The sequence below is a fragment of the Pan troglodytes genome, chromosome 19, assembly GCF_028858775.2.
Source record: "Pan troglodytes isolate AG18354 chromosome 19, NHGRI_mPanTro3-v2.0_pri, whole genome shotgun sequence".
Taxonomy (NCBI): Eukaryota; Metazoa; Chordata; class Mammalia; order Primates; family Hominidae; genus Pan; species Pan troglodytes.
The window spans coordinates 96,021,749-96,040,943 of NC_072417.2; the positions used below are offsets into that span (position 1 = coordinate 96,021,749).

Consider the following 19,195-nt stretch of genomic DNA (forward strand, 5'->3'; position numbering starts at 1 on the left):
AAATTAACCGGGCGTGGTGGCAGACGGACACCTGTAATCCCAGCTACTTGGGAGGCTAAGGCAGGAGAATCGCTTGAACCCAGAAGGCAGAGGTTGCAGTGAGCAGAGATCGGGCCATTGCACTTCAGCCTCGGCGAGAGACAGACTCCGTCTCAAAAAAAAATTAATAAATAAAGAAGGTATTCTCTTACTTTGGAAAAAGCGTCTCTGCAGATTTGATAAAGCAAGAGGCCCTGAGACAGGAAGACTGTCCCGAATTGTCTGGATGTCCCCAAGTGCCATCACATGCTTCTTCAGGCAGAGGAAGGATTGACCAACAGAAAACACCACATGGGGACGGAGACGGAGACTGCAGTGATGTGGCCACAGGCCAAGGAATGCCCGGGGACCCCAGAAGCTGGAAGAGGCCGGAAGGACCCTGCCAGAGCCTCCAGAGGGTACCACGCCTTGATCTCAGCCCAGTGATGCTGATTTTGGACTTGGACTCCAGAACAGTGACGGAACACACTTCTGTTGTTTCAGGCCCCCGGGCTGTGGTAGTTTATTACAGCAACAGTAACAGACCTTGAAACCCGCGCCGAGGGCTTGGCAGGTAAGACTCTACTTCTGCTTCAGCTGCTGTGTGTTGGGCACACAGGTGTTGATATTCATAGCAGTACTACTGTTCATTCACACAGACACACATGAACTGTTACATGAAGGATCCATTTCACAAATAGAACCATTAGAGGACCTTTTAAGAAACCCATCTCCCTTATCCCCTTTCTGTAGTGGAACGTGGAGCAATGTTAAGATTTCAGCCTGGACACTCTGGAACCTTTAATCCTCACGCCTGGAATCCCAGCACTTTGGGAGGCTGAGGTGGGAGGATCACTTGAGCCCAGGAGTTTGAGACCAGCCTGGGCAACTTATGAAGACCCTGTCGCCAAAAAAACAAACAAACAAAAAAGCCAGGTGTGATGGTGCACACCTGCAGTCAGCTACTCCGGAGGGCGAGGTGGGAGGACCGCTGAGCCCAGGATTCAAGGCTGCAGTGAGCTGGGATTGCGCCGCTGCACTCCAGCCTGAGCAACAGAGTGAGACCCTGTCTCTAAAAGAAAGAAAGGAAAACATTCAAGGCAAGGAATCAAGAAACCAGCAGATGGTGGCGATTGGCTTTGAGCAACACACGGAGTCTTCCTCCAGCTGAACTGGAAGGTCAGCGTCTGCCCGGTCAAAGGCATGGAGACCGGTATGCCTGCCTCTCACCGTGGCCCACACGGCGATCTTCCTGTCACCTCAAAGGGCACCAAGGAAGAGCAAGGCAGCCCCTGGGCACCAGCGAGGCTCTGGAAGGCTCCTGTTGGACCTGGCCCCACGGACAAGGCCGCCCCGTGACGAGGGGGCAGGACAAGAAAGAGCAAGGCAGCCCCTGAGCATGCACAGCGAGGCCCTGGGAGGCTCCTGTTGGACCTGGCCCCGCGGACAAGGCCACCCTGTGACGAGGGGGCAGGACAAGAGCAGGGTCCCCTCTGCACACAGGTGGGAGCAGTGCCCACCTCCCCGACGACCAACACTCCCCATCCTGCCGGATGTGAGTGACTGCCACTTTTTACCAATGACGCCTTGCACCTTGCTCCACTTTTCTCACCTTCTAGAAAAGAATTAAGATAGTAAGTCCCGGAGTCACCCCTGCTTCCTGACAGCATCGAACAGGGTGCAGCAGTTGCCGTGAATGTTCCCTAAAACCTCCACGAAGCTGCGCAAATCCCGCCCATCCTCCCTGACTCCCCAGCACCCTCTCGATGGTCGGGGGCTTGGTGCTGCAGCAAGTCAGGGGCGTTCACGGTGGCCTTTGGCTAACAGCCTTGACGCACCTCTGGGCTGCTGGGAAGTAGCCGGTCACCTCACCTAGAAGAGGGTGAAGGCTGGAGCAACAGAACTGCTTTGGGACTAGGTAGAGTTTGGAATCCCTCTCCACAGTGGCTCAGGGCCTCTGTGCTCCAGCAGGGTTTGCTGTCATCATGGGAATGTAGAGGAGAAAAACCAGTATCAGCTCGAGTTCAGCACTGCGGCAGGGTAGGGACAGTGGTTTTATTTTTATTTGAGATGGAGCCTCACTCTGTCACTCAGGCTGGAGTGCAGTGGTGCAATCTCAGCTGACTGCAACCTCCACCTCCCAGGTCCAAGCAATTTTCATGCCTCAGCCTCCTTAGTAGCTGGGACTGTAGACGTGCACCACCACGCCCGGCTAGTGGTTTGTATTTTTAGTAGAGACGGGGTTTCATCATGTTGCCCAGGCTGGTCTTGAACTCCTAAGCTCAGGCAATCCGCCTGCCTCAGCCTCCCAAAGTGTTAGGATTACAGACATGAGCCACTGCGCCCTGCCAGGACAGTGGTTTTAAAAGGCAGGTGCCAGCCTTTCTTAAGAGAAGAAAGGTGTGTAAGAATCTGTAGATCTAAAGCACAGGCCACACCTCTGAACATGACAAGAAAATGACAAAGTTTCTCTAAGGTTTAATTTATATTTATGTTTTTTGTATATTCACCACCCAAACACAGTCTTCTACTTAGTCCGGTCTGTATTAGGTTTCGTCTGTTTTTGTTCTGCCTTGGTTTGCTGTAGCACTTTCTGCCGTGAGCGTAACTCACTTCCTTGTAGGAGTTTCCTGAGGCTGCCATAACAATCGCCACAAACCTGGTGACTTAAATAACAAATATTTATTTTCTCGTAGCTCTGGAAGCCGGAAGTCCAAAACCAATAACTTGGCAGGGCTGTGCTCCCTCTGGGAGATCTCGGGGAGCCTCCTTGCTACATGTTCCGCTTCTGGGGACTTCTGGTGGTGTTTCCCTGGAGGGCCAAGGCCTCCGGGCGGCCCGTGCATTTGGTGAACACCTCCAAAGAGCTCTGAGTCACAAAGCCTTGGGAAACTTTATTTTATTCCTTCTAGGACATTATCAGTAGTCCCGAGGAGACATCAATTACAAAACAAGAAAAAGGAAGGAAGAGAAAAATACAGGTTTGGCCTGGTTTAATGTTGCAATGGGAGGATCCATTTCCTTACCCTTCACCATCACCGAGCTGGGAACGGAGGGAGAAGAGGCCCCTCAACGTGGGTTTCTTCAGCGTGGACTCTCCTTTCTGTGCATCTCAGTGTCCTTGTGTTTGCAGCTGGGAGGTTGGCCCTGTCGTTCTCACCCCACCTGTGGCACAGCAGAGAGAAGGGTGCAGAGGTCTTCGCAGTGTGTCTGCACAAGGCTGGCCACCCTCTCCAGACACTGTCCCCTCAGGGTTCACCTTCTGTCCACAGACCACACCCCTGCCTCCCCATGGACTTTGTCCCCGTGGCTGCCGTGCCCAGGTGGCCAGACACCCCCAAGCCTGGGTCCACCCGCAGGGACCAGTGCTCCTCTCTCCTGTCTGGGCCTCAGTTCCACCATCTCTGAATACAGGCTTTGCCCCTGATTCTAGGGTCCCTTAAATTTCTTTTCTTTTTCTTTTTTTAGATGGAGTTTCACTTGTCGCCCAGGCTGGGGTGCAGTGGTACGATCTCGGCTCACTGCAACCCCTGCCTCCCAGGTTCAAGTGATTCTCCTGCTTCAGCCTCCTGAGTAGCTGGGATTACAGGTGTGCGCTGCCATGCCAAGCCAATTTTTGTAATTTTATTAGAGACGGGGTTTCATCACGTTGGCCAGACTGGTCTTGAACTCCTGACCTCTGATCCGGCTGCCTCGGCCTCCTGAAGTGCTGGGATTACAGGTGTGAGCCATCACACCCAGCCGGGTCCCTTAAGTTTCTAAGAATCTACAGATCATCAGCAGGAACTAGGAACATCTGGGTATTTTCTCGCTTCGTTTTTTTGGTTTAGTCCCTCATTTGCAACCCCCAGCCACAGAGAAACGTTCAACAGCGTGACCAGGGAAGAGAGCGGCCCTGGAGGTCTTTGCGGTCAGCCCTGCTCTGAGGCAGTCGGGGTCAGGGGCTACATCTTCATGGGGAATTCCTGACAGCCCCTCGGAGCTCCTCACCGAGGCTCAGGAGCACGGCTCTGATTTCTCAGACAGGCACATGCCTGGGTGCCAGCTTTTAACTCTCCGCTCTCTCCTCCTCTGCACTTCTGTTCCGGAAAAGGAATCCTTTCTCAACAGGCGACAACAGTTCAAGGATTCAGCCTTGTTGCCAGTGTCGTGTATTAGCTCCGATATGTGATTTCTACACCAGGCAGTGGCACAGTGAAGTAAAGGGCTATAAGAAATACACAAAATCTGGCCGGGCGCAGTGGCTCATGCCTGTAATCCCAGCACTTTGGGAGGCCGAGGTGGGTGGATCACCTGAGGTTAGGAGTTCAACACCAGCCTGACCAACATGGTGAAACCCCATCTCTACTAAAAATACAAAAATAAGCCGGGCGTGGTGGTGCACCTCTGTAATCCCAGCTACTCGGGAGGCTGAGGCAGGAGAATCGCTTGAACCCGGGAGGCAGAGGTTGTGGTGAGCCCAGATCGTGCCATTGTACTGCATCCTGGGCAACAAGAGCGAAACTCTGTCTCAAAAATAAATAAATAAATACAAAATTCGAAAGAACCGGCCACCAACTCTACCAAGAGAGAAACAACTATACATTTTATTGTTGAGAAACATTTTCCTAAGTAAGTGTTTTCACTTCATTCTTTACTGAAACAGCTCTTCCTTGACCTGTCGAAACTGCGCTGGCTGTGTTCAACATAACTAGAGGTATCTTTGGCATTTTCTTCCCTTAGCTTCATAACTTGTAGAATATCTTGTACAAAAAACTGTAGATTTACAGAAAAATATGCATATAAATCACTTATTAATCCCAAAATGTAGTAAATAACTAGCAAAAACTTTATCAAATCCATTTCATACACAAACTGGACAGATCAGTTGCACATAACCTCTACATCTGCAGCGTTTTATAAATTGGTGCTTTGACATTGAAAAGGAGGTTTACAAAAAGACCCCTCTCGTAATATCAGTGACAGTAAATTATCCCGCTGCCATTGCTTCTCAAATTTCATTGAATTTATACTAATCACTCCAGTATCACCGTTCTTACAAAAGCAGTTCTTTTAAGGAAAAAGTTGCAGTGCAATCATGATAAAGTAACATTCAGAATTTCATGTTACCAAGAGTCGAGCAGAGTACTAATTTTCCCTTTACAAACACACATCGAAAACAAGAGCTTCATGCACATCCACGTAGAAATTCGAAGTCCGACGGTGTAGTGTGTTTCCATCACACGGAAGGCGTCGCACACATTCGCAAGCAGCATTCGCCGAGAGGAACCGGGATCTGAGATGCATCCGCCAGCTGCCAGGGGTAACGCCGAGCTTCTCCTGGAGAGATTCCGCCGTGTTTCTTTCAGTGCCTTCCTTAAGAAATTTTGCAGCTGTTTCTGGTGCAGTTTTTGGGGGGGCTCTGGGGGGGGCGGACGAGCTTCACTTTGCGGAGGCTGCTCCTTTTGTGGGTGGAGCTGGTGGTGAGGGAGTAGGAACCGCCGTGCATCATCCTGGCATTCAGGCCGTTGGCCATCGAGAAGGACTTGAGGTGGCTTCTTAAGGCAATGGGGAGCGGGAGCTTGTCCACCAGGTGCACCGGCGTGCAGGACACGACCGCCCGGCAGCAGAGGTCTTGCAAGCTCAGCACTTGGGAGAGAAAAGATAAACCGTGCTTAGTGGATGTCCCCACCTGGGCTGGGAATGAGGGGTGGCGCCCACACCTGTTCTCCCGCCTTCCCAAGGCTCGGACACCCGTGGCCCTGGCTTGTACATGCAGCAAGCCCTGCCGCGACGTCCCCTCTGCCCACGTACAGATCCCAGGAGCTCCGTCATGAGCTTTCTGACAAAGCTGTAGTCATTACTTCTCTCAAATGCCTTGCTCTGAGAACGGACACAGTGGCCTTGAGACGGGTCCCGGGAGGCAGACACTTATCCAGGGGGCCGCTGAACCACCTCGGCATCTGGAGGGCAGAGGTGGCCCCTGGAATAGCCCCTGGGCCTACCCTTGCTCGGCCGCCAGAGCCGGTCCATCCCATGCCGCAGCAGCACGATCCTGGCCAGCTCCGTGAACGACTCTGTGATGTTGAAATTGCACAGAGGGCTGACCTCAAAGAAGGTCACGCCCAGGCGCTCGGCGTAGGCCTGGGCCTGCTCCGTGGGCACCTGCCGCTTGAACGCCAGGTGCAGGCGGTTCCCCACCAGGATCTTGGGGACTCCGGGGGCATGCTAGCGGGCAGGAGAAAGGCGAGGAGCATGGGTTACTTGAGTGAGATTTTGTTGTCGTCGTAGTGTGGGTGCTCTGGGTCGAGGAACCCCCTACGAGTTCATGTCCACCCAGAACCTCAGCATGAGAGCTCGTTTGGAAAGACCGTCTTTGCAGACGTAAATAGTTACGGTGCGGCCGCACTGAATTAGGGCCCTCATCTAATGACTGGTGTCCTTGGGAGAAGAGAAGACACAGACACTCGGAGGAGGCGAAGGCAGAGGCTGGAGCGGTGCAGCCACAAGCCAGGGAGGGCCCAGGGTTGCTGGCACCGCCGAGAGCTGGGAGAGGTGGCTGTAGGGAAGCGGCCCTGCCGACACCTTGGTTTTGAGAACCGTGAGAGAATGCATTTCTGTTGTTCGGGACGCCCAGGGTGTGGTCGTCGGTTCTAGCAGCCCTGGGACACTCATACAGTGGGCTTAGTGGTGACCATGCCATGTCACCATTGCCAGGCGGGCTGGTCTGCGTGCCAGCAGGCACAAGCGCCGGTCACTGCTGGTCAGCCCAGCCCGACCACAGCAGGGAGTGAAGCAGGCCAAACCTGGCCCCACGCATAGCCGAGGTACGCCGTGGACGCTCGTCTCGTCTGGACCAGCTTCCTGAGCTTTGGTGATTGTAGCTACACTCATGAGCCCAGCCCTATCCAGTGCTGTGCCGAGGTGAGGCACCCTCCTTCCTGCTGGAGCCCCATCCAGTGCCCTGGCCTGTGATCCATGGGTACCCATGAGCCCTGGAGGGCCCGGCCCTAATTCCTGGCCTGACGTCCTCCCAAGCCCACAGGGAACTTGGGCAGTGGCATTTCTACAACATACCTCATCGATCTCCTTAATCCATCGATCAATGCCGTCGAAAGACCAGCGGTTCGCAATGTCATAGACCAGGATCACACCCTGGGGGAGAGGTCACAGGCTCAGCACGCAGAACACAGATGCAGGCACAGCTGTGGCCATGCACGCAAAGACATACAACTAAATAACCCCTTTCCTTATTTTAACACAAAGTACATAATTTTGATTTATCAACTGAATGTAGCAGTTTTATGATCATTTTCAGTGATATTTCATAAGCTCAGTGATAAACCCTCAAATGTCACGGTGAGCTGGGGACTAGAACTCACACCCACGAGCCACTCCAGGAACACAGGATGCAGGGGCACCGCAGTAATCGCCACCTCTCGAGGAGTGTGGCCCACTCATCTGGATGGATTGCACGCATACACGTGCACATACACATAGAGCTCACCCACACACAGGCACTCGTGCACAGATGCACGCACACACAGTGCACGTACCTGCACACATGTTGCATACACACACGCAGGCACTCATGCACAGACAGTGCACATACCCGCACACGTGTACACACGTGTACTCATGCACAGACGCACACAGTGCATACCTGCACACATGTTGCATACACATACACATAGGCACTCATGCACAGATGCACAAACAGTGCACACACGCAGTTCATGTGTGCACATGCATGCACATAAACAGGCAAGCACACACGTACACATTACACACACAAGCAGGCACTCATGCACAGACTCATACACAGGGCACGTACCTGCACGCACGTGTACACACACACACGCACAGGCACTCATGCACAGATGCACGCATACACAGGGCATGTACCTTCACACACGTGTAAACACACGCACAGGCACTCATGCAGATGCATGCATACACAGTGCAAGTACCTGCACACGTGTACACATACATGCACATGCAGGCACTCATGCACAGATGCATACACAGTGCACGTACCTACACACACGTGTACACACACACACGCACAGGCACTGATGCCCAGATGCACACATACACTGCATATACCTGCACACACGTGCACACACGTGCACACACACATGCACAGGAACTCATGCAGACGCATGCACAGTGCACGTACCTGCACACACATGTACACACACACACATGCACAGGCACTTATGCACAGATGCATGCATACACAGTGCACGTACCTGCACACACGTGTAAATGCACACACAGTCCCGTAAATGCACGCTTACATCCGTAATACTGATGAAGTCTTTCAAACAACCAACCACTCTACAGCACGTTTTTAGACTCTCAGCACCAATTTATATGTAAGCTTAACCGCCTTGTCCTCCAATCATCCATTAAAGGATGGTAAGTTAAGCATTGTAAATGTTATTATTCAAAGTTGGTTTGATCTCCCAGCTCGGGGGATGCTGTGTTACCTGTGCGCCCCGGGAGTAGGAGCGGAATATGGTACAAAATCTTCCCTGGCCTGAAGTATCCCTGGAAAAGATGTTGGAGACCATTAAGAATAAACCAGTGCTTCTTCCTGACAACAGGTTCTGGAACTTCAGAGCCACAGCAAGTGCACCACACACCCGCCAGTCAGCAGCCACCACGCCGCCAGCGTGAGACCCCAACAAAACTGTCCCATGTCCCCGACGGGATCCGGGTGTTGGGATGTCCTCCCAGGCTCATGCTCTTCTCTGTCATTTAAAAAGTCAAACTAGAAAAAATAGTGACGGTTTTAACATAATTCTCAGATATTTAAATACATTCAATGTAGGCTTAAAAAAACTTGTTGAATCTGAAGATAAATCTATGCAGTAAGGAGTGTGGGTCTACACCAGGGGAGAGAGGCCGGTGGGATCCCTGCTCTTCCAGTTCAACTGTAAGAGCTCACATGGAGTCAGCCCTTCCAGTGTGCCCCTAAGAGGGGACGGATACAGGGAACTGCCTGGCGTGAGCTGCAAGCAGGGCTTGAGTTCTCAGATGACGGCACACGCAGCAGGTACTGGGACCCACAAAGACCAGAACGGAGCTCCAAGAAACAAATGAAAGGCCGGGCTTGGCGGCTCACACCGATAATCCCAGCGCTTTGGGAGACCGAGGCAGGCGGATCACCCGAGGTCAGGAGTTGGAGACCAGCCTGGCCAACATAGTGAAACCCCGTCTCTACTAAAAATACAAAAATTAGCTGGACATGGTGGTGTGCTCCTGTAGTCCCAGCTACTCGGAAGGCTGAGGCAGGAAAATTGTTTGAGCCCGGCAGGCGGAGGTTGCAGTGAGCTGATATCGTGCCACTGCACTCCAGCCTGGGAGACAGAGTGAGACTCTGTCTCAGAAAAAAAAAAAAAAAGGAAGAAACAAATGAGGGTGGAAAGGGTGCTCCCCAGGGATCAGTTCCCAGAGGAGGCGGTCCTGGGACAGCCAGCGCTGTTTCCCGGAGTCTGCACATGCAACGACCACACCTACATCAGTGGGAGGTTCCCCAGTGGGCCAGGGGCTGGCCCCGCACACGAGACACAGCCTCACGGATGAGCGGTGGGACGCGGCATGGTTTTGCTGTTTGTGTTACATGCACCTGTGGTCGGTGACCACCCTCAGCACCAGAGAGAAGGGCCTGGGGCTCCAGAGGGGACCAGCGACACTGGCCATTGCCAAAGCCTAGGAGTGAGTGCCTCATTTCCTGAGAAGCAAATTGATCTAGAATTCAAGCCTCAGCAGGACCTCAGGTGCTCAGGCTTTGCACACAGCGGGAGCTGCCCAAAAGCTATGGTCGAGGAGGCAGCGGGCCAGGTCAATCTGCCAGCTTCGCAGGGAGGCCGAAGGGCCAGCACGTGCTGTCAGAGTGCCCCATCGTGAAGTGGGAGCACTCCCTCCTCAGCTGGGACAACGTGCCGGCCTCCTGGGCCGCTGCCACCCTGAAGGAGCAGAGCAGAGCCCAACCCCAGCCCCAGTGGGTGTGGGGAGGGAGGTGAGGGCAGGTGGGGGCAGGCAGAAGACCCAGTTGTGGGCACCAGGAAGGACCACACTCTGGGGTCCACACTCCGGGGTCCACGGTGGGAGTGTGACCTTGCTCAGACGACAGTGTGGACAGAGCTGGCACTGGCACCACATGAGAGCAGCCTCAGGGTCCTGCTGGGGCCTGGGGTGATTCTGAGCTTGGCAGAAGCCCCCTGGGACCTCACTCCTGAGGTGAGAGGGAGAAAAGTGTGAGGGTGACCGTTCGGCCCACTGGGCAGCCGGGGTCAGGGAGGCGTTCGCTAAGGTGAGCAGCCAGACCCGGGGTGGAGCTGGGAGAGGGCACGCGCCAGCCCTGATGCAAGCAGATCTTTAGGAAGGCACTGAGCTCAGGGGCAGGCGTGGGGCTGAGTGCGGCCTTTGGGTGGCCTTGGCCCCTCAGGAAGGAGTGGTCTCGGGGAGGGAGGGAGAGACTTGAGAACAAGGTCCTGGACCTGCAGGGCTCAGGGCCAGGAGGAGGCAGCAAAGGCCCAGCTGGCGGAGGGTGGGGAGCAGGACAGGGGCTGACGGCAACCCCAACGCCAGCCCAGTGAGGGCATGGCCCCGGGGGAGTGGGGACCTGAGAGCAGACGGGGCGGGAGGCCTGAAGCTGTGCAGCAGGAAGGGTCGGGGCGCTCGGGGACACTGTGGAGACAGGCTCCCCAGGACTGGCCACTACTAGACGGGGCAGGCGTAGGAAGGGGACAGGTAAGAGAAGGGGGTCCCAGCTGCTGGAGGCACACGTGGCTCGGGGGTGGCCCAGCAGGCAGGAAGGGCCAGGAGGCTCGGGCGAGGGTCACCCAGGAGTGGCAGCAGTGCAGGAAGGACGCCCAAGAGGGAGGCAGCCCCAGGATGAGGCACCGCAGGAGCCCCCCATCCCCACCGCCCCAGAGCTGGAACCGCAGGAGCCCCCCCATCCCAAGCCAAGAGCTGGTGGAGGGAGAGGTGTTCCAAGCTGGCCCCAAGGTGGGGGTGCTGGGGGAGGGAGAGGTGCCCCGGGCTTGCCCCAAGGTGAGGAGCTGGGGTTCTCACAGCTGAGAGAGCAGAGCCAGCAGCCCCAGGCTGGCCAGCAAGTCCTCACCTCCCCACGTCTGGGTCCTCCACCCGCAGGTCCGACCACAGCCCCGCTGGCACCAGGATGCTCCGAGCTCCCTGCCGGGTGCTCAGTGGCATCACTGAGCCAGGCGTGGGGGACCCAGGAGCCCCAGGCTGCCTCAACCACGCTGCATTGGTCCCCTCTTGGCATCTTCCCACAGACACCAGGCCACAGGTTCTGACCCCAAAAGCCGATTCCCAGCCACAGCGCTATGTCCGTTCTGGGGTCCCCTACTCTGGATGATGGGGGCCCAGACAACCGGACCACCACCTCCTTCAGAGAAGCCCTGGTGCAGCTGGGGCTGGGGGTGCTCCCCGGGGCGCTGTGCCGACGGTGGTGGTGGGAGGGTGTTCCCCGGGGGCGCTGTGCCGACGGTGGTGGGGGAAGGGTGCTCCCTGGGGTGCTGTGCCGATGGTGGTGAGGGAAGGGTGCTCCCCAGGGTGCTGTGCCGACGGTGGTGGTGGGAGGGTGTTCCCGGGGGCGCTGTGCCGACGGTGGTGGGGTGAGGGTGCTCCCTGGGGTGCTATGCCGACGGTGGTGGGGGGAGGGTGCTCCCGGGGGCGCTGTGCCGATGGTGGTGGGGGAAGGGTGCTCCCCGGGGTGCTGGGCCGACGGTGGTGGGGGGAGGGTGCTCCCTGGGGTGCTGTGCCGACGGTGGTGGTGGGAGGGTGTTCCCGGGGGCTCTGTGCCGATGGTGGTGGGGGAAGGGTGCTCCCCGGGGTGCTGGGCCGATGGTGGTGGGGGGAGGGTGCTCCCTGGGGTGCTGTGCCGACAGTGGTGGGGGGAGGGTGCTCCCGGGGGCGCTGTGCCGACGGTGGTGGGGGGAGGGTGTTCCCGGGGGCGCTGTGCCGACGGTGGTGGGGCTGGGGGTGCTCCCCAGGGCGCTGTGCTGACAGGGGGTGCTATGCCAGCCAGAGGGGTTACTCCCTGGGGGTGCGGGATGCTCGCACCTCCTCCAGACTCACCAGAGCTGCAGCTTCACCCGCCGCCCGTCCAGCAGGATGGTGGTCGTCTTGTAGTCGATGCCTGCGGAAGGGTTAGAGACAGCTTAGGCCTGAGGCTACAGCTAACAGGACGCTGGAAGTCTCACGTTCAGGGAAGAAAAGGGTTTCTCATCAGTGCAACTTCCAGGTTTACAAGGCAGGCGGATGGGACCCCCTCCCTGTGTCTGCCCAAGCTCACAGGGGCCCTGCCTGCGCCCTCCCGCACCCGGGCCCCTCCTGTCCTCAGCCGCCTTGGCCTCTGTGGGGGTCAGGCTCGCATCACCCTGGCCCAGGGGGCTCCCCGACAGGCACTGCAGGGCCTACATGTGACCTGGAGGCCGGTGGGTTTGCCGCGGGGCTGTGGCCGCTGGGTGTGCCCCCGTCTGGGCTGGTCCTTCCCTCCCCAACTCCTCCCCAAGCCTGCAGGCCTGAGAGCTCCCACTCAGCTCTGTTTCCAAGGGAACGGGGCTAAGGCAGCGGCTCTGCAGACACTGAGACTGCGTCCCCCAGTATCACCCTAGGAAAGTACAGTAAAGACAGACGTGACGCTGCGTGGGATGCCCGCTCTCAGCTGTGTACATGTGCATGTGAACCACGCATGTGCAGGGACACGGGACTGCACACCCGTCCCAGCCACCTCTGGGGCGCAGATTACAGGTAGGCTGGAACCTTCTTTCCACATTTCTATTTTTTCAAGTTAAAAACAAACAAACAAACAAACAAAAAAAACCGAGAATGCCTTTCTTCTTCTTTTTTTTTTTTTGAGACAGGGTTTCTCTCTGCCGCCCTGGCTGGAGTGCAGTGGCACGATCACAGCTCACTGCAGCCTCCACAGCCCAGGCTCAAGTGATCCTCCCACCTCAGTCCCCTGAGTAGCCGGGACTATGGGCGTGTGCCACTAGGGCCAGATAATTTTTGTATTTTTTTGTAGAGACGGGGTTTCGCTATGTTTCCCAGGCTGGTCTCAAACGCCTAAGTTCACACAATCTGCCCGGCTCAGCCTCCCAAAGTGCTGGCATTACAGGCATAAGCCACCATGCTGGAACACTTCTTCTAAAATAAAAAGCTACAATTAAGGGCTGGATGCGGTGGCTGACGCCTGTCATCCCAGCACTTTGGGAGGCTGAGGCGGGTGGATCACTTGAGGTCAGGAATTCAAGACCAGCCTGACCAATATGATGAAACCCCATCTCTACTAAAAATTCAAAAATTAGCCGGGTGTGGTGGCGGGCTCCTGGAATCCTAGCTAGTAGGGAGGCTGAGGCAGGAGAATTGCTTGAACCCGGGAGGCGGAGGTTGCAGTGAACTGAGATTGTGCCACTGTGCTCCAGCCTGGGCGACAGAGTGAGACTCTGTATCAAAACAAACAACAACAACAACAACAAAACAACAAAACAAAAAAAAACTACACTTAAAAAAAATCTTTTTTGAGACAGGGTCTCCCCCTCGCCCAGGCTCTAGTACAGTAGCACAATCACAGCTGACTGCAGCCTCTACCTCCTGGGCTCACAGGCACACCACTGCACCTGCCACCACACCTGCCACCGCACCTGCCACCGCACCTGCCACCACACCTGCCACAGCACCTGCCACCACACCTGCCACCGCACCTGCCACCGCACCTGCCACCGCACCTGCCACCACACCTGCCACCGCACCTGGCTAATTGACAGGGCATTGCTGTGTTGCCCAGGCTGGTCAACCTCCTGGACTCAAGTGATCCTCCCACTTCAGCCTCCCAAAGTGCTGGGATTACAGGCATGAGCCACCATGCCTGGCCACAATACATTTTTTTTTTTTGAGATGGAATTTCGCTCTTGTTGCCCAGGCTGGAGTGCAGTGGTGCAATCTTGGCTCACTGCAACCTCGGCCTCCTGAGTTCAAGTGATTCTCCTGCCTCAGCCTCCTGAGTAGCTGGAATTACAGGCATACACCGCCACGTCCGGCTAATTTTTGTATTTTTAGTAGAGATGGGGTTTCATCATATCAGTCAGGCTGGTCTTGAACTCCTGACTTCAGGCGATCCACTTGTCTCGGCCTCCCAAAGTGCTGGGATTACAGGCATGAGCTGCTGCTCCCGGCCAATAAATATTTTTAAAGGGAAAAATATGTTTCCCTGCCCCCATCCCCCCCAGACACCAGTGTTCTGCTTCTTTAGGAAACATCTCCTGTGTTCACTTCTAGCGCTTCCGGATGAGCACCAGGTCTGTCACTGAGAACATGGAAAGAGAGGGTTTGAGTTAAGGGGCTGGAGAATGCCGGGTAGGAGCACTGCCTTCCTAAAACCAGGTACGATGACACGTACAATCACAGGAACCCAAACTGCTTAGTAACAAGACATGACCAGCCTTTGTGGGATTTGCTTGATTTATTTCATGTATAGGATTTACTTGAGAGTATCTCTCAAAGCACTAAACCTACAAGAGACAAGCCCTGGCCTCACTCTCGGCTGTGATCGGATGTTGAGTGCTTTGACAAGTATGGCTGAATAGGGAATCAGAATTCTAAAGGGAAGCGCGCCGCCGAGAGGCCGAGGGGAGAAGCAGCGCCGAGGCTCGTACCAGACCTCGCCCTGGAGACCGTCGTGGAGCACACGGCCTCTGCAGCTCTCCTTCCAGAGAAGCCCGCGATGTAGCCAGTGAGTGCCCAGAAACAGGCTCCTCTAAAAATGCTAGGCTGCGGAGGCCACGGTTCTCAAGCAGCTTCTGCCCCCTCGAAGGGTCTAGAACCCTTGGACTTGGCCACAAGCCCCCCTGCGTCCCAGGAGGCAGTGTGCCGCGTTCCTGGTCTCCTGTCGGGCAGAGCGAGGTGTGCAGTGGCGGTGCCACCGGTGGCCTCCCGCTCGGCTTGGACAGCTGGTCGCCCACGTCTTCAGGCAGGCCTGGGCGTTGCAGCAGCTCTGGGCCTCTGTCCTCCACTTTCCACTGATGCAGCCGTGAGCACGTGCATGGCACACCTGCCTGATCTGAGCACACCTGTGCAGCGCCTTCCATGAGATCCCGAGCACCCCTCCCTCCCACAGCTGCTGTGTCCAGCCTGTCCCCTGCCCTCTGCTTCCTCCTCCGGGCCCTGCCCCCTTCCTGGACTCCAGAGGCTCTTCCTGCGGTGCCCCCACCAGAGCCCCAGAGACATGGAGTCCAGGCTTCCCGCATCCTCCTCTGTCTCCTGCTAAACTCCACACTCTGTCCACAGAGACTGCCCATCAGGTAGATTAGACTGCGCCACCAGGTAGATTAGACCAAGCAACACCAGAGCAAACTCCCCCCGTCAGAGGAGAGTGATTCAGAGGACAAAAGATACAGCAGCACTGAGAACGCCCGAAGCACCCGCTTTGCAGACGCCACCTGCCCCGTGATGAGGCTCAGACAGAGCGGCCAAGCAGGCCTCTGACCCACCCAGTACGAGGCTTTCCTGAACTGGCCAAACGTTTGCCACCGAACCCAGCGGGCACGCTGAGTGCACCGTCTGTCTCTCTCTTCTTGGCATGGGCGCTGACAGGGCACTGATGGGGCCTTTGGGATGTTGCTCTTCCGGCTGGAAACCTCTGTGGCTGCTGAATTATTGTCCTGCATCCAGGAAGAATGAGGTACGCAGACAAGTGGAGGGTGAGCGAGACGAGGAGGAGCTTTACTGAGTGTTAGAACAGCTCAGGGGAGACCCACAGTGGGTGGCTTCTCTCTGCAGGCAGGTCGTCCTGACAAGTGTTCAGCTCTCAGCAGACAGGGTAGCTCTCCGCAGCTGGTCATCCCGACGTCCGCGTTGCTCTGAGTCTGGGGTTTTTGTGGTCTTCAGGGTGGGGAAGTGCACGCTGATTGGTCCACAGGCAGCCCACCCCAACCAGCATGCACATGCCCCCTCTGACAAAAGCACTGAGTCCTCCTTCCAGTCCGCAGGACTGGCAGCCCGGGCCCCAGGCCCCCTTGAAGCTTCAAGGTGTGGCTTCACCAGGGACCTGCCCCCTTCCACCCAGAAGTCTGTCTGCCTCCCACTGCTGTTCATGGCACCCAGCTTGTTCATGCCAAGGGGCGCCTGCAGGCCAGCACTGAGCCACCCTCAGCCCTCCCTCAGCTTCCCTCCCATGTTCAACAGCGCCCAGTCCCGAGGGGGCTGAGGTGGCAGGGGCTGGCGTGTCAGTGCTGCCCCAAGTGTGGACCCACCCGGATGGTCTGCAGTAGCACCTGGGCTCAGCCCCAACTGTGCTCCACGACTGGAGCGGGCGCGGGGAGTGAGGAGAGGCCAGGCATTTGGAGCAGGCACTTCTAAGCCTGCAGGGGGCAGGGGTGGCCTTCCCAGGCCTCCAAGAGCACAGAGATGCCCGCGTCTAGAGCTGCCCCAGGGCAGCGGGCCGCGGCACGCAGGGAAGGTGGAGCTGCTGCCTGATCCGTGGATCGAGAGGCCCAGCCATGCCTCCGCTGCAGCCGGCATCTTGGCAGCAGCCACTCTAGATGGGCCACTGCTACCATCAGCATCTTAGCACCAGGAGCTTGACCTCACCACTGTGGGGCACGCGGCGTAGCCTCCATTGCTCTCAGAGCAAAACCACACTGCTGCGGTTTTCCCAGGTGACCAAGTGAGTATCAAGGAAATAGTCCTTTCACAGAAAGGAAAATAGCCAGGCACGGTGGCTCACGCCTGTAATCCCAGTTCTTTGGGAGGTTAAGGTGAGAGGATCGCTTGAGCCCAGGAATTCGAAACCAGCCTGGGCAACATGGTGAGACCTCATCTCTACAAAAAATTTAAAAATTAGGGCCTGGGCACGGTGGCTCACGCCTGTAATCCCAGCACTTTGGGAGGCCGAGCGGGGTGGATCACCTGAGGTCAGGAGTTCGAGAGCAGCCTGACCAACATGGAGAAACCTTGTCTCTACTAAAAATACGAAATTAGCCGGGCGTGGTGGCAGGTGCCTGTAATCCCAGCTACTCAGGAGGCTGAGACAGGAGAATTGCTTGAACCCGGGAGGTGGAGGTTGTGGTGAGCCGAGATCACACCATTTCACTCCAGCCTGGGCAACAAGAGCGAAACTCCGTCTCAAAAAAGTAAAAATAAAAAATAAAAAAATTGGCCAATCATGGTGGTGCACACCTGTCGTCCCAGCTTCTCAGGAGGCTGAGGTGGAAGGATCTCTTGAACCCGGGAGTTGGAGACTGCAGTCAACTATGATCGTGCCACTGCACTCCAGCCTGGGTGACAGAGTGAGACTCTGTCTCTAAAAAAAAACTTAAAAGGAGACAAAAACACTTTTCTGGAGCCTTCCAACTAGATAGTTCTACTAGCCCCAGCGCGGGAGCTTCAGGCCCTGTGAAATTACGCTTTGAGCGACGACCAAAAATCTCTTCACAGTCCTTTAAAACCCTACTAAGCTCTGGGGAAGGCACCATCATGTGCCAAGTCCTGCAGCCGTCAGCAATGAACACACTGAGCGTGAAACACAAACAATAAATTAAAAAAGAACATACATATTTGCTCCATAATAGCAATCCTCAAAGAGAATTTTGGAAATATTTATTTTCCCTTGGCAGGCACGAGGCAATGAACGAATACACTTGGGAATCTATTTTCGAATGCAGAGATAACTCCAGCTTTGATATGTCTGTCTCCAGACGAAGGGACACTCACCCCCACAGGCTGAGAGGCTCATATTTGTCCTTCTGGAGATTAATCCACTGCCTGGGCTTGGCTGGGTCCCCTGACTTAGAAAGTATCCTCTTGTCCTGTCCCTGAGGGCCAACAATCTTTTTTTTTTTTTTTTTTTTTTGAGACAGAGTCTCACTCTCTCACCCAGCCTGGAGTGCAGTGACGTGATCTCGCTCACTGCAACCTCCGCCCACTGGGTTCAAGCAATTCTCGTGCCTCAGCCTCCCGTGTAGCTGGAATTACAGGCACACGCCAGCAAGCCCAGCTAATTTGTGTATTTTTAGTAGAGACCGGGTTTCACCATGTTATCCAGGTTGGTCGCGAACTCCTGACCTCAGGTAATCCACCTGCCTCGGCCTCCCAAAGTGCTAGGATTATAGGCATGAGCCACCACGCCCAGCCAAGGGCCAAACAACTTTAAAATGTGTTCATAAATGTAAAAGAATTCCTGATTTTTTTTTTTTTTTGAGACGGAGTCTTACTCTGTCGCCCAGGCTGGAATGCAGTGGCGCGATCTCAGCTCACTCTAACCTCCGCCTCCCGGGTTCAAGGGATTCTCCTGTCTCAGCCTCCTGAGTAGCTGGGATTATAGGCACCCACCACCACGCCCGGCTCATTTTTGTATTTTTAGTAGAGACTGGGTTTTACCATATTGGCCAGGCTGGTCTCCAACTCCTGACCTTGTAATCTGCACGCCTTGGCCTCCCAAAATGCTGGGATTACAGGTGTGAGGTGCCGCGCCCGGCTTCCTGATGGTCTTTTTAAGCGCCCTATGAATTTCAAAACCATCTTTCGTTTCTGTTTTCATGGAGTCATGGATGCTCACAGTCTGAAGTGCTGTCACGCTCCACGATGTTGGACCCTGGCCCACCCGAACGCCTGTCTCCCCTTCCCCATTTTAATCCTTTAAAATAATTTCTTTTGCTATGCATCTCCAAATTGATGAAGAACATACTTACATTCCTACTTCCTGACATTTCAGTTTTAGGCATCCACTGACTTTCCACTACAGAAGGTGAAAATGTAGCTCTCGGTCACTGACACACCCCACCCCTGTAACTCCAACACACACAGTCACACACATCCTGTACTCACTGACACACCCCACCCCTGTAACTAACATGCACAGTAACACGCTCCCTGTACTCACTGACACACCCCACCCCTGTAACTAACATGCACAGTAACACGCTCCCTGTACTCACTGACACACCCCACCCCCGTAACTCCAACACACACAGTCACACACACCCTGTACTCACTGACACACCCCACCCCTGTAACTAACATGCACAGTAACACGCTCCCTGTACTCACTGACACACCCCACCCCCGTAACTCCAACACACACAGTCACACACACCCTGTACTCACTGACACACCCCACCCCTGTAACTAACATGCACAGTAACACGCTCCCTGTACTCACTGA

At 55.5% G+C, this 19,195-nt stretch overlaps 1 protein-coding gene across 1 annotated transcript in view; it reads right to left on the reverse strand.

Annotated features, from left to right (window-relative positions):
- Positions 1–4,584: 4,584 nt before the first annotated feature.
- The window catches only part of RAB40B (RAB40B, member RAS oncogene family), a 44,373-nt gene continuing 29,762 nt past the window's right edge, over positions 4,585–19,195 (reverse strand). The window contains exons 2-6 of the mRNA XM_511769.9: positions 12,112–12,172; positions 8,490–8,550; positions 7,075–7,152; positions 6,003–6,225; positions 4,585–5,646 (exon numbers count right to left, since the gene is read on the reverse strand). Of these exons, the coding sequence (XP_511769.3) occupies positions 5,375–5,646; positions 6,003–6,225; positions 7,075–7,152; positions 8,490–8,550; positions 12,112–12,172 (695 nt within the window). The 3' untranslated portion in view covers positions 4,585–5,374. The remainder of the gene's footprint in view (positions 5,647–6,002; positions 6,226–7,074; positions 7,153–8,489; positions 8,551–12,111; positions 12,173–19,195) is intronic.